This window comes from Plectropomus leopardus, chromosome 16, assembly GCF_008729295.1.
Source record: "Plectropomus leopardus isolate mb chromosome 16, YSFRI_Pleo_2.0, whole genome shotgun sequence".
Lineage (NCBI taxonomy): Eukaryota > Metazoa > Chordata > Actinopteri > Perciformes > Serranidae > Plectropomus > Plectropomus leopardus.
Window position 1 is genome coordinate 6,738,348 of NC_056478.1, and position 15,104 is coordinate 6,753,451.

At 39.2% G+C, this 15,104-nt stretch overlaps 1 protein-coding gene across 1 annotated transcript in view; it reads right to left on the bottom strand.

Moving 5' to 3' along the window:
- Window positions 1-3,986: 3,986 nt before the first annotated feature.
- Window positions 3,987-15,104, bottom strand: part of syndig1l (synapse differentiation inducing 1-like) — a 52,202-nt gene continuing 41,084 nt past the window's right edge. Inside the window, exon 4 of the mRNA XM_042503522.1 lies at window positions 3,987-4,621. Coding sequence (XP_042359456.1) covers window positions 4,463-4,621 — 159 coding nt within the window. The 3' untranslated portion in view covers window positions 3,987-4,462. The remainder of the gene's footprint in view (window positions 4,622-15,104) is intronic.

The following is a 15,104-nucleotide window of genomic DNA, read 5'->3' on the forward strand; positions in this document are numbered from 1 at the left end:
CAACCGGCATAGCAGTAGGTAGGGTCAACCTGACTTCGCTTCCAACTTGTCAAATATCGACACTTAGGCAGTGACCCTCAACCTCAGACACTGACACACCAATGCACCCTTTAGCGGCAGAATGAGACACAATGGACGGCAGCATTTATTTATGCTCTGGGTAAAAATGTCCACACAGGGTGGACAGAATTGGTGTTGGATGGGTCCAACAAACTCTGGACTTTCAAATCATGAGTTTTTTTTTCCAAACCTAACAACGTGCTTTGCTGCCTAACCCTAAAGCCCCATACACACCAAACAACATCAAAGAACTAGTGGAGATGAAGACTGACTGTTGCACCTCCTGGCAAAAATATTTTAAAAAAGTTGCGATTGAAGACGTTGCAAAGACGACAGCCCATGACCTTTAGCCAATTTGCACTTGTGTGAGAGTAAATAAAAAGGCCGGGGTAGCCTATGCCAATTACCACATTAATTACAATTATTACAATCTAATGTTGAAAAAACAAAGTGAACAATAATACAAACAATTTTGAACCGTTTATGCTACAGAGCTTAATAACTAAAAACATAATCTTACCTGATATAACAAGTTTATTTCAGTCTCATGCCCTCTTGACTCTAGCCGTTTGTTTCCTTTCCTCACTTCTGTTTCTCTTCTCGCTGCCAATCAGAGTGACTTCACTCACAGACAGGCTTCACTGTCTCTGACGCCGATGCAACATGCTGAAGTGCCTGGAAAAAAGCTGATGAGAGCCGAATAGGGCAGAGTAGTACCAATTGTAAAAAACGCAAAAAGCAGGGCCATGGATGCTCACTGATGGCTCAATATTAGACCTTTGGCCTGGTGTGTCCGGGTTAACGGCCATTTGTAAACTCACATTCTAAGTTTATTTTGAAAAAGCAACTGTTTGCATTTAACCAGCAGAAGCTGTACATTCATTGTGAAAATGGATGTTTATTTTGAAAAGCCTCAATGCGAGTTATAAGTGTGAATTAAAACACCGTCCCTGTGCTTCAAAAACTGACCAAGAGGGGTGCCTAGCACATCATTATTTGGCCACTGACCAAGTGTTGGTATCTGACAAGTCGGGAATGAGAATTTTTTGGCAGGGTAAGAATTTGGCATAAACAGGATTACTTATCTTGAAACCTATTTTTGTTATATTGTGCTGGAACAGGACTATTAGGAATATTAGCTCCACAGAAGAAAATTCACTCTATAATATTAGTTGTATGAAGGGAATAACAAAGATAAGGAGCTTTTGAGGGAATATTCAGGGCTGGAGCCCCAGAAGGCCCCCTCTCTGCCCCGCCACTGGTAATAACCAGCTTTTCAAATGACCAGAAACTCAATAAGATAAATTTTAGGGCCCCAAACAAATACATAGAAATCAATGGACATTCAGCTCATCCTTATCTGACAGCCTTTAATCATCACTGGATGTTTGCTCTTACGGGCAGCCAAAAAGAAAATTCAAAGAAAAGCTCGGAGTCTTAGCTGCAGTTTTATTTAAGCAAAGCACAAAGAATATGGGCAATATTCACTCTTCATTAGCACAGCAGAGCCGACTAACATGGTTATTTTAAAAATGTTCACAGAGCCGGGGATGTGTAAATGGATTGTTTACTCGCAGGGTTTGACAGCAAACCGGCGACGCCAAAAGTGGCTTATTAGTGAAATTAATGTGGTTGTGCTATTTTAAGGGCTATGCTCCAGAGAGTACACATTCCTTCAGAAAAAGCCATTACGGGGAGCTAATTGTGCGCCATAAATGTCAGGTATGACTAATGCAGGATCTGTGCAGGGAAACTAAGTGTATAATGTCACCTCTTGAGGCTTGAGCTAGCATCTGACTGCATATAGTATATAAAAACAAAAACAGATATCTCTGTAATTAATAAGCCCTTCATACAAAGAGAATTTGTCAACAATTCTTGAAATTGAGAAGGAACAAATTGAAGTGTCTCAGTGTTTTATTACTATGAAATGTCCTGTGTTGTAACAGCTGAATTGGGGTGTGTGTGATTTTAAGCGCCGCACGAAACATGAGCCCCTTCACCGCCTGATCAATTTTAATTTAAGCTTTTTTATGATCTGACAAAAACAAGTTCTAAATCCAATCAATCATGCGTAGCAGTGTGCTGCTGGCACATAGCAAGAGTCATGCAAAGAATAATTGATCACAGCTAAATCCAAAGCTGTCAGACTGTGTTTATACGCGTAGCCCTGGAGGATACGTAAGGCCTGACTTTTAATGACATTATCTACCTGATTTATAACTTCCTCACCCATTGTGAGTGGCTGATGTTTCATTTCTTTTTTTTTTTTTTTTCCAGGAGACAGTGTACGCGCTGTTTTCCCCCTGAATTTCGGACCATCTGGCCACCTCGCATGTGTGCTTTACTTCAAAAGACTATAAATGAACATTCCTTAAAGCGAGATTAATCAAGGTGCCTTTAGACAGCAGGGAACACAAAAAGACAAACATAAAAACAATTTGCATGTACGGAGGCAAACCATATCTGGCGTGAGCAGATTTTGTAAGATTTTGGGTCTTGTCTTTGATGGATGGACACCTTCTTAGAGGTTAAACACAGGCCTTAGGCTCCATTTCTTGTAATTCATGCCAGTGTGTATTGTTCAAGCCTCTGATCGTGTTTGATCGGTATTCTTCTTTGATTGAAATTATGATCAGAAGTACTCTTTCAGGAGCTTCTCCAGAAATAAAAGCCCTCCTTTGTCATGATTTAACAAGTGTGGTGTGTCCGCCCGGAGACAAATACAGCCTTGGTGCTGTATTTTTGAGTCGATGAGGGCAGCTAACAGTCTATTAGAGACAGTCCTGGATGGCAAAGTGAGATGACAAGACTCCAAAGAGAGTCTCCAACTTTAACTGCAACTCAAATAACATCACAATAGTTAGTTTAACCCTTTTAAGCCTGGACGGACATCAGTTTTTCTTGCGCTGCATTCAGATACCTTTCAGAGGTGTTTAAACCTTTAAAACCTGAGCAAAAAGGTTTAATTCTCTCCAAAAACATGGGGAAAGGCAGGAGTAAATCTCAAGTACTTGGTAAGAGGTGACAAGAAAACAAAAATTTGTTTAATAAAAGAGAGAGAGAGAGAGAGAGAGAGAGAGAGAGAGAGAGAGAGAGAGAGGGAGGGAGAGGGAGAGAGAGAAAGGATAAAAAATTTAGTAAATAATAAAAAAGGGAAAGAATTTCCAAAAACTAGCTCTGAACTCAACTCGAAGTTATGCTGGTCATATTGGATTTGACTGTTTAATATGAATATTCCACGTTGTGTTTTGTTTTGCATATTAAATTTAAGTTATTAAGTTTTGAAGTTTGAATGGGCTCTGAGGGACATTCAGTGTGACAGCAGCATTCATCTAATGTAGGTAACCAGCTAATGATGCTAACAACAGGTCTTAAATGTGCAACAGCATTTTTTGCTGTTCAAACAAAAGCCAGACACTGTGTCATATTAAGTTGCTGTGAGCTGTAAATTCACCACTTTGAAGAATTAGGTCTCTCCTTTTCTCTCCCTGTTTGCTGCTGCCTGCATATCTGCAGGACCCTTTATCAAAGAGCAGTGTGACAGTCAAGAGCGCTCACTCTGCAGCAAAATCTGGGGAGCAAAACATCCCCAGAGGTACTCTGCATAGAAAAAAAAACAGAAAAAAAGCTTGACTTGAAGCAACCTCAGTCGACTGATGGTGTTTAACTTTAAATTTGAATCTCTGACTTTAAACGGGCAGCCCTACCAGAAAGTATATTTATGGTTATTTATTCTATTTTACAAATATATTGCAAAATACATAATATTTTTAATTATTTTGCACTTCAGCTAATTTCCTTCTTTGTTTTCTTTTCTTGTAATTTTTTACTGATTTGTTGCTAATATTTGGTTAATTTCTTGTTAAATTGCTCACTGCCTTCCTCCCATGTTTTTGAATGACATCGAGCAGATCTGCTCAGGTTTCAAAGAGTTAAGGGTGATTTTGTATTGATTTCTTACCCACCTCAAACTCAGCTCTTTAGTAATTGCTTAACTGTGTTATTGTCTCAGTTTTTCCTCTTGGATGTGTCTGTCGGGGTCTTAAAACCAGCCAAAAGAGGATGAACAGGGGTTTAAGTCAATGGGATGCGAACTGGACTCCAACATGGAATACTTCCATTACTCAAACCCGCTCGACAAAAAAGAAAAAACTTCCCCAATTCCCCTTCTTCTCACCCTCCAGCTTGACCTCTCTCCAGTCACTGTGGCTAATCTTGGCTGACAGAGGGCCTGTAGGGAGAGAAAGCTGGAAAAGAAAAGGAAGGGCGGAGGAAAAAAAAAACTGTACATCCCCAAAAAACTTTTCCACGAAGTCTGCAGGAGCGATGCCGTTCCCGTGAGGGGGAGTTGTTCTCTTCCTGGGCTCCCTGGAGGTGTGTTGGAGGGAAGGTGCGACTGCTATATGTGTCCTGGTTTCGAAAGGTAGGCGATGAGAGCTACCACCACCCCCACATACACGCCGGTGCCTATAGTGATGGAGAGAGCGGCGAGGAACAAAGCACGTCTGGAGGCGATGTTGGCCAGTGGGAAGTCACCTTTGTTCACCGCCTTGGTGGTCTGGAAAAGAGAAAATACAAGAGAAGAAGGAAGTCAGATACAGTTTGGATGGACCTCAAGAGAAGGAGTGACCCATTTTTCAAAAGAGCCATAATTACAGAAGCTGTCTGTTATTTCTGTGGCAGTGTGGAGGAAAAAATGTGAGTGGAGGATGGGCTCATTGACCGAGTGGCTCGCTGTGACCCAGGAGAGCTCATCGTCTCATGGCAGGACTAAAAAATGGCAATTAGTGTGAAAATGTCAAGGACCGGAGGTTACGGTCATATTGGCTGCTAGCAGTGAATGATAAATGACATATGAGCAACGCAAATTTATCATAATTTCACAATAATTCTGTGGAAACAGGACATTTCTTGTCAAATTACTCAGTATATATTTTACCCATATTTTTTGAGAGAAATCACACTAATTTTCTCAGATTTCAGAGGTTATATGCTTATGAAAGCCATCTGAACACAGCAGAGGAAACCTGACGTCGATCCAGGAGTTAAAGGGTTAAAGGAAAACATTTTTGACAAAGACCAAACATATGAAGAGTGCATTTAACAGTGCTGCTTTTGTTGGAAAGCTGCATTTTAAATTAACTTCATTAAAAGATTATGTTAAAAGATAAAAGCTAAACATCTGAATGCCTTTTGAAACAGGTCATTAAAGCAGGTTCCTCGTGTATTTTGTTGCACAAGAGGTTGTTACCCTTATTTCCCCTGACAACAGCCCTCAACAGCATGACCCAGTTACCATGTATTTAAGGTTATAGTGCATCTTTACAGCCCTCTATAGGCTTGTATAGGTCCTCTGTGTGGTGTTGTGTTTACCATTCTGCTCACATAATAGTTGTTGTGCTCCGCCTGACTACAGTACAGCGGTTCTCTGAGTTTGTCACTACGAGTGTCACATTTCACATTATACATAGTATTTTGATCCATTGCTAGGATCATTATATATTACAAAATATCACATAAGCTTTAAATCATTCCTTACTTAAAGGGACAGTTCACCTCAAAATTAAAAATTCATATAAACATCCAATTTAATTTAACTAGATTGCACATCCCTTTTTTAAATGAAATCTCTAATGTCTTTTAAGAAATCATGACCCAGTTACTCAAGATAATCCACAGACCTTGGTGTGAGCAGTATTTTCTTTCTACTAAACTACACCCACCTACTGTATCACCATGAAGAGGGCAGATTATTCGACTGCACTGTTGACACATACAACTATGTAAGGTAATGCAGAAGATACATAAACCATGTAATCAGGAAGGCTGCGATCACAATACCAATGTGCTGACAGGAGTAAAGAATTAAGTCTTGTCAAGAGCAAAACTCTGATGAGGGAGGTTAGGATTGTGGATTTATCAAACAAACACAGGACTTTCCCCAAGTATACTGCTGATAATATTCCATGCAAAATTAAGTGGTCTTTTAGCTATTTCATGGTACATTGTTACCATGTGTCTTTTTCCTAAATCTTACATATGTAATTTAATCTTCCTTAATCTAACCTATGTAACTTTATCTTCCTTAACCTAACCTATGTAACTTTACATTAAGTATAGAACATAACTATGCCTAACCATGTTCCTTTTCCTAAACGTAACCTATGCTACTTTACATTTAGTTCATAACTTTAAGTCAGGTGATATGAGGATACATTTCATTGGGAAGAGTGCATCTACTGAGCTAGCTAATGTTGCAACTCAGTCGAGGAGGACCCCATGAATGTTTACATCTCTTTCTGTCACAAGTACAAGCCTCTCATCCATGAGTAGATGCACTCTTCCTTCTGTGCAGTGATTCATTTGGAAGGTGCAGTTCGGCAGAAAGAACGTACTTTCTACATCAAACTGCTCACAACAAGATCTGTGGATTATCTTGAGTATGCAAGTCATGATTTCTGGAAAGGGACATTGCTGTTGAGTCTTTTGAATATTATTGTTTTGATGCTTTGAGCAAAACAAGACAACTGCCATTGTTTTGGAGAGAAGACAGGAATTTCTACTACTGATATCTCCAACACTCTGCATCTGACACCCAAAAAATCTAAACTGATATATAGCTTAGCTACAGCTAAGAGGGAAAACTTGTCATTTTAATTCTGGATGATGATTTTGTCCCTTTAAGAGCTTAAAGATGCCCTCTGACTTTTTTGGTGTTTCTAGTATTTAATACTGTTAAGTATGCAGTTAATGAGTGAGACAAAGTAAACTATCCATCTGAGGCTCTGTTTAACAATAAGCCAGTTGGTAACATCAGAGTGTACCTGATGCTAGAATGGATTCTTGCTTCTTGTATCATTCCATAGTATCTGGATAACATATACAAATACTTGGCTTGAAAATACAACAGTGACTAGGGGTTGAATAGTGGTTCCTTGTGTGTATCCTGCCCATTGTTGGGCAGATAATCTAGCTATCTCGCTCTTTGAATAACATGCTTACCACGATGGAAACGAATGAAAAGAGACGCCTGTTTTGATTTGTTGTTTTCATTCATAAAGCTGAATTGAGGTCAGAAATTACACACCGACAAATCGTTACAGTGTCTTTGTTTGGACTTTGTATTGCCTTTTCCATCTCCATTGTCTTCCCCTAAACTAATTTATGTTCCCATTTTACTCCAAATGCCATCACATATTATTCTATTAATTTATTGTTATTGTATTTATTTTTAATTCTGGCATCAGTGCATAATTTACTCTGCCTATGACAGGATACATTGGTCACACTGTTTTGCTGAATGTGTGCCAGAGCAGTTTGAAATGTGGAATATGAAATGACCTTCATTATTCTATTGAATTCATTCTAATGATAATGGAGCGGACTTCCAGCTCCGAGGCCACGGTCATCTCTGATAAAAAATCTGTCCCATTCATTTTGGAGCTCCAAGTAGACAAGGTTACGCTTCTTATTCATGGCGGAGGTTAAGAGGAACTGCAACTGCCAGAGTGTGTGGTGATGTTGATTTTTGTATTTGGCAGTGAATAGAAAAATAAACACAAAAGCGAGGCTCTTTACAAATCCTTGTTTTGGCCATGGTTTTTTCCTCCTGAGCTCTCAGACTGCGGATGGAGGTGGCTGAAATGAGGCTTCTTTGCAGGATGCCGAACCTTGCTCATAATAACTATGAGGACGTTTGGAATCGAGCCAGTGCTTTTCCTCATTGAGAGGAGCCAGCTGGTTCAGGTACCTGACCCTGTGGCTTCTTTATTTTTAGGTGCATGACTAGCTGAAGGCAGAGCCTGAGGTAGAAGAGACTAACAGTTAGTGGCTCTTGTAATATCAAGTAAAAACTAGATATATCGTCACGAGGTTGTGTGCCTCTGCCCACCGGTCAAGTTTCACTTTCAGCTTATATCCATGTCTAAAAAAACAGTGATGTTTCACACACATCTTCCCCTCAGCAACACAGAAGATCTATACAATCACAATTTAAAGGTGGGCACCCAAGAGTGAGTTATGACCCAAAACATGTTTTATGAGGTCACTGAGACCTTTGACCATCAGGTTCCTGTCAGTTCATTCTTTGTGCCAAATTTGAGAAAACTCGCTCAAGGTCCTCTTTAGATATTACACTTGAACATTTGTGCCAAATTTGAAGGAATTTCCTCAAGGTGTGAGGAGATATTGAGATATTGCGTTCACAAGAGTCAGACAGATCAGTTCACAGGGATCTTGCCCCTTGACCTTCGACCACAAACATCTAATCAGTTCATCATCTAATAAGACAAACACAAGATCACTGTGACCTTGACCTTTGACCAACACATGCTTATCAACTTATTGTTGAGTCCAAGTGAATGTTTGTGTCAAATTTGAAGAATTCAAACTTAAGTCTTTCTTGAGATGAATGTGCTGGTCGTACATACGGACGGACATCCCGAAAACATAATGCCTCTGGCCTTACGAGGTATAAAAATCAGTCTATAATTATTAAACCGATTTTACACCCTCACAGGCTATATGTCAACCTTTTTTTAAATGTATATGTCAGTTTTTCATTTCTACAGATGCTTTTTATGAATATTTAATATTTACTGACGCCTTTTCATCTCCATATTGTACCTGGAATTATTTAAAAAATACTCCATTATTCATAGTCTCTGCCCATTTGCACTACAGTCATGCAGATAAGGCCAGAGCAGACGCCCCAGACAGCGAACTCCCATCTACACTTTGACTCATCCCTGTTTGTCTCGGCAGTCTGGATCTTAATGTTTGCAATTTTGTAGAAAGTCAATTCAGTAAGACGGATGCAAATTACATTTGACACAAAGTGTGATGTGTTAAGCCTGGCTCCTGCCTACCATATTAGTATAATGAGGCGGAGAAGGTGCATATATCACTGCAGAATACTGCTAAGCAAAGCAAATGCAGAAAAGACAGATACCTCTCTGACTGCAGAATGGATACTTACTCATGTCAAGTGCTTTGTTGTGTTTGTTGAGGTGGAATGAGATATAAGTTCTCATTTGCGACTGCATGTCACCATGTTAGGGTTGTCTTTAGGGTGGGGAGAATTTCTTTTTGGCATTTATTGAAAAAGTTGAGATGTTTAAAACTTTGGTCCTGATGGCGTTTTTTTTTGCGTGGAAAACGGTGGTGGAATGAAAAAAATTATATTTACTCAAGTTCTTTACTTAAGGACAAAGTAGAGGGACTTGTGCTGAGAGTTGGGTGGATTCATGAGTGTGCTGGTCTGATTTGGTTTACCATTTTTGCACATTTCTGCACAAGACTTTACAGTTTTCTTATAGTTCAACAGCTACATTGCACATATTTGTTTTGTTTTGGTACTGTTTAAAGTATCTTTACCTTTTTTGTATTGTGCATTTTTGAAACCTGAGCAAATTGGCTGCATTATTTTCAAAGACAATGGGAAGAAGTCAATGGGCAACTTAACAAGAAATGGACCAAAACTAAGCAAGAAACCAATAAAAGGCAAAAAGGAAATTACCTGAAAATAAAAAAAAGAAAATTAAAATACAAACACAAACAGAATAACATGGTCTTAACAAAGATCCGTAACATCACTTTAATGTGGAAGATTTATTGTTTTCAGGACATTTTCCATGTGTGTGTGTGTGTGTGTGTGTGTGTGTGTGTGTGTGTGTACGGTATATATAGATATATAGAGATATATATATAGATATATATAAATATGTGTGTGTGTGTGTGTGTGTATACAGTATATACAGATAGATATATAAATATATATATATTTATCAAATAATCCTAAATTTTTATGTCATTTTTATGTCACCTCTTCCACATTTTCGCAATTTGCCTGACATTTCTTGCCAAGTTGCTCATTGCTGTTCCCCCCATGTTTTTAAAAATAAATAAAAAACTTTTCAGGTTTCAGAGGTTTAAATACTTAAAGGTGGCTGAATGCAGCAAAACAATACTGATTTGAACTATTTTTACATAATTAAGTAAAATTTTGATTGCAGGACTCTAACAGAGTAATTCTATAGAACGGTTTTAAGTACTTTTTCTTAAGTAAATGACCTAAATACTTCATCCACCATTGGTGGACAATGCAGCCAAAACAAGAGTACTTCTTGCACTGAAAAACTGACTAGTTAGGCAGCCCAAGCACAGAGTTAGTGCAGTACTTTTACTGTGTTGTAGGTACGATGCTTTCTGTGGCTGAGTTGTTTCTCCTCATGAAGCAGCCAGCTTTGCATCTCACAGTATGTTTAAACGTAGCACCTTCATCTACAGAATAATTAATAAATAATAAACACAAAAAAAATTCACCATTTCCCAGTGACTGTTGTTGCTGCTGAAAAACACTTCACATGAGGTCTTTCCCACTGTCTGCCAAATGTTTCATTAGTGCCAAGAAGCTTTTAGAAGACAATGCCTAATAGTCCAAGACAAAGACGGCCAGATGAGAGCCAGAGAGAAAGAGTCTTTAGACAAACGCCTGGAAAAGGTCAGGAAGCAAGTCAAGACAAAGGACATGCATTCAAGGCAAAGCCTTTAGCTTCCATGTCAATACTGTAATTATTGGAACAAAAGCGCCGTATGGAGACCTTATGGGAAATTAGGTTTCAAAACGAGACGGAGCGCCTTCTCCTTTTGACTACAGCCCTTACAGCAAGGTCTTTAGGAAGAGATGAGCCTAAAAAGAGTCATCGTGTGATGGTTGAATTGAAGTTGAAGGGCACATGCTTATTATTTCATTTCTCCTGTGAAAGCAGTTATTAAACTTTATAATAGATGCTTCAATCTTTCTAACACAAGTGATTAAAAATAATCATGTTGTGGCTTCCTGAGAGACACGACTACGACATACAATAATGCTATAATGTGGACAAAACAGATGAGTATAGTACAGGGATACTCAACGTGCTTTACTTGGGGGCCACTTTTGCAGTGACAGGAGGCCAGGGGCCAGTCGTAGCAGCCCCACACGTTTCTAGGAATTTAGGATTTTTCTAGGATTTTAGTTCGTTTCTAGGACTTCAGGACATTACTCAGATTTTTAGATGTTTCTAGGATTTTAGTCCATTTCCAGGATAGTAGCATGTTTCAATTTAAGGCAGTTTGTTGGATTTTAGGACGTTTGTATGATGTTAGGATATTTCTAAGATTATAGGATGCTTCTAGGACTTTAGGCCATTTCTAGGATTTGGCAAAATTTTTAGGATTTTAGGACTTTTCTCAAATTTTGAACATTTTTAGGATTTCAGGATGTTTCTGGGATTTTAAGCCATTTCTATAATTTGGGGAAAGCTTTAGGATTTTAGGGCATTTCTCAAATTTTAGGACATTTTTAGGATTCCAGGATGTTTCTGGGATTTCAGGGGCTTAACTGGGACCTCTGTCAGGGGGTGCAGAGGATCCTCCACTGGCATTTTTTTTAAATTAACTATTTTGATGCTGTCTTATCTACTCAAGCACCTTATGTTTAAGTACAAAAACAATTTCCACTGTGAATCACTTTATTTTTATTGTGCATTATAAAATGGTTGAGGGGCCACCCTGCACCCTGTCAGGGGCCAGATTTGGCCCATGAGCCATAAACTGGTATTGTAGGTTAGTGTGTCTGTGCTCTCATCTCCATGAGCATCCACTTTGTATAATGTACTGCATATTGTCAATGTGAAGATTTTTCCTTGAATCCCCTTGAGAGGAAAATGGTGAGAAGCATGAAGGCTTTATCTCCTCAACCTTGACAAAATGATTGAAATGTGGTGTCATAGAAAAAAAGATAACATCTCAGACTTAGCTGCATGGGGATTCATATTATGACGCGCTCTCGTAAGTCAATTCAGCATCCTTAACAGGTTTTTCCTCAGAATAAACAAATTTAAAATAAAAACACATAAAGCCCCCAAATCTCTCTCCCTCCAGCTCTCTGTCTCCCGACCTCCCCTGCACAGACAGGCACGCAAACACATCAACTGTTTCACAATAATTAGCTCGTTCATTTTCATCCATTATGATGACTTGTATGCTGTAAGATAACTTCAGGGGAGTCTTATTTGCATAATCGTGAAAGGAATCGCAGCGGCTCCTCAACCCTGCTCTCTCCAGCGCAGATGTCTCAGAGCCGAGAGAAACATTTATCAGCATCTCCAAACAAAACACTCACCCTATTAGTGGCAATAATTGAAACTCAATTCCGCTTCCCAATCAAATGCTCCAAGCTAATTTTCCCCAGATATTCACAGCATTTTAGTCATTATCAGTGCTGTGTGTGTGTGTGTGGGTGTGTGTGTGGGCGGTTAACACTGAATTCTAAAATGGTAAAGCACTATTTACCACAAAGTCGTTACAGAGAATTAAAAATGCAGTCTTCGGCAAATAGGATATGAGCCGTTTAAAGCAGCACATGAATGGACGGCTGTTTCTGTGTGTTCGCCGATGCCCTCCCTCAAAGTCCTCTTGGGAAGCCACTTGGTGGCTCTCTGTTCGACGAGGCCTGACCTTCCAGTGGGACAAAAACACTATTGATCTGCGTTCCACAGACTCTATTACAGTAGCTAAGCTGTTTGTTTGTAAATGTCCTCGGAGTAAGTGACGATGCTGATGTGCTATCAATTCTGAACTTTTCCTCTTGGCTCTTTCTGCTGTCCTTGTCGACCCATAATGCATCTGTTTACACTCTAAGGCGGAGAGCAGTAACCACAGAAAATAGCGAAGTTGAGAAAAAAAGTTGTGTAGTGTGAAGATTCTTTGTTATACATTAAAGTTTGATTTTTTCAATCTGGTCGCTGTTTTCCCAGGTGTCTGTGTCTGAGTAATGGGAACAACATTTTTTTAAACTGGCCCAGTATTGCGTGAGAGGGCTGCAGACGACAGCCACAAAACGGACTGCAGCTTAACCACATCTATCAAAATTGTTTGTTTTTTTGCCATTTTGCTCAGATTATTATTCTAAGTGTCTGGCGATCTTATGGAAAGGATCCCCACAGAGACAGACCTTCTGTTTAACTAGAAACAGCCCCAAAATTGCTATTGCCAACTCCTCCATTCATAAATTTTATCATCGTAAAACATTCATATTGAATTTACATCCAAAAATGCTTATATTTGCGACTGACAGGCTCAAATTATTATTTTAAATGATTGTCAATATTATGGATTTATATTATGTTTTTGCATTAGTAAGATCTCTTTTGTTTAGCCAGAGACACCCCAAAAGTCTTACTTGCCAAACCCGCCAAACTACATTTAAATAAACTGCCATTTAGTCATCGTGTAACACACTTCATTCAAACTTAATGGAAACAAAATAAAACTTGCAAAATCCATCTTGGTTTCTCTGCTCTCTGTCGCAACAATCAGCACCTCTAGTTTGGTTGAAATAAACCCTCAGTTCACCCAGTTAGATGTGAAAATATGCTGGCTCTATACTCGTTAAAATGACTGTTTATTTAAAGGGAGTCTGGTGGGTTTGATGATGGTGATTTTGGGGCTGTTTCTGGTTAAACAAAAAGGATCTTCAATAAAAAGTCCATCTCTGAAGGGATCATGTCCATAATGTTGTCAGACAGTTACAATCTGAGCCTGCCAGTGACAAAAACAAGTACTTTTAGTGGACATACATTGATGCTACCAAATGCCCAGAGTGGTTACACTGCAGCCTGTATTGGGGCTGCTGTCTGCAGCACTCTTGCTCAATACTGGACCAATTTTAAAAATAATTTTTGCCATTAAAAAAAAAGAAAAATACAGAACTTAACTTTAATTCTAGGGATCCTTTCCATGAAGTTAGACACTTAAAAAACGACAATCTGAGCCTGTCAGTGGCAAAAACAAACACCTTTAGTAGATGTAATTTCACAGTATAATGCAGCCATTTTAGCCACTGGCCCATCAGCGTTCTCTGTCAATACTGGACCACTTCAGAGAGTGTTGTCCTCATTAGTCATTTAGATGAAAACATGGAAAATTGGGCCCAGGTTAAAGAAAATACAGGGGTAACCCTTTAATTTTCAGTCTTTTTAGGTAGATTTATACTCCTTCAAAAATCATTGCCACAGACCTCACATATGGTGTAAAAAAATCAAGATTTTGCGCTCTAGCTTTGTTAGTAAGTACAGATCCCTAAACTCTTCAGGTCAGGTGCAGAGCAGATAATCAAACTCCAGGCCTCGTTCTAATGAAACACTTACAATATCATCGTGCTAAATCCTACAGAATTAATTAATTTAAAGAGGGGTGGGGGGGTGCTCCCTGAGCGATTGAATAAAATGAAGACCAGTGAAGTGGGTTATTGAGCTATAAAATGAAGCGATTCCAGACTCCCACCATATCTTTTCCTGACAGCTCTTCTGGACGGCACCTTCTAAAGGAGGAAGATTGGCAGAAAAGCCATCCATCCCTAAACACAGCCATCACTTCCCCATAATTACCCAGGAAGAATCAAATTAGCTCCTGACAAGATAATTCACTGACTGCCTTCATCTGCCTCGGACTCCTCGCCTCCGCAGATAAGTCTGCTAAACGTTTGCGCTTTTGATAAGAATTTGTAGTCAAAGGCAAAAAGGCTTGACCATCCCTGCTGTGTACGTGTGTTTACATTCGCCTTTAAATATACATGTGTGTGACAGCCTCTTAAAATGTCTTTTCATGTCAGTGCAAGTAAGAGAGACACAATTGATTAGTTAAAAGACAAGCAGCGATCCCTCTGCTCTTTGTTTGACTGACACACCATCAGCGGACATGTTCCCCACTGAAGTGAAAAGAGGGAAGACGTCCAGTTGGAATCCATTAGACAACCATTATGTGCAGTTTGCCGGTGTCAGCGGCTGAGCTTAAAAATGAACAGTGTTGCCTCGTCACACCGTGACAGCTGCGTTTTAAAATCACACAGGCTTGTTCTCTTTGGAAATAACTGCTCTCTCAAGGGTTCATAATAATGTGGTTTTATCTCTCCATCAAAGTAAGTATCTCTGGGAAGGAAATATTATTTAATCGTTTACCCATTAAGGTATTTAACACCCAAGCTCTGAATATAACAT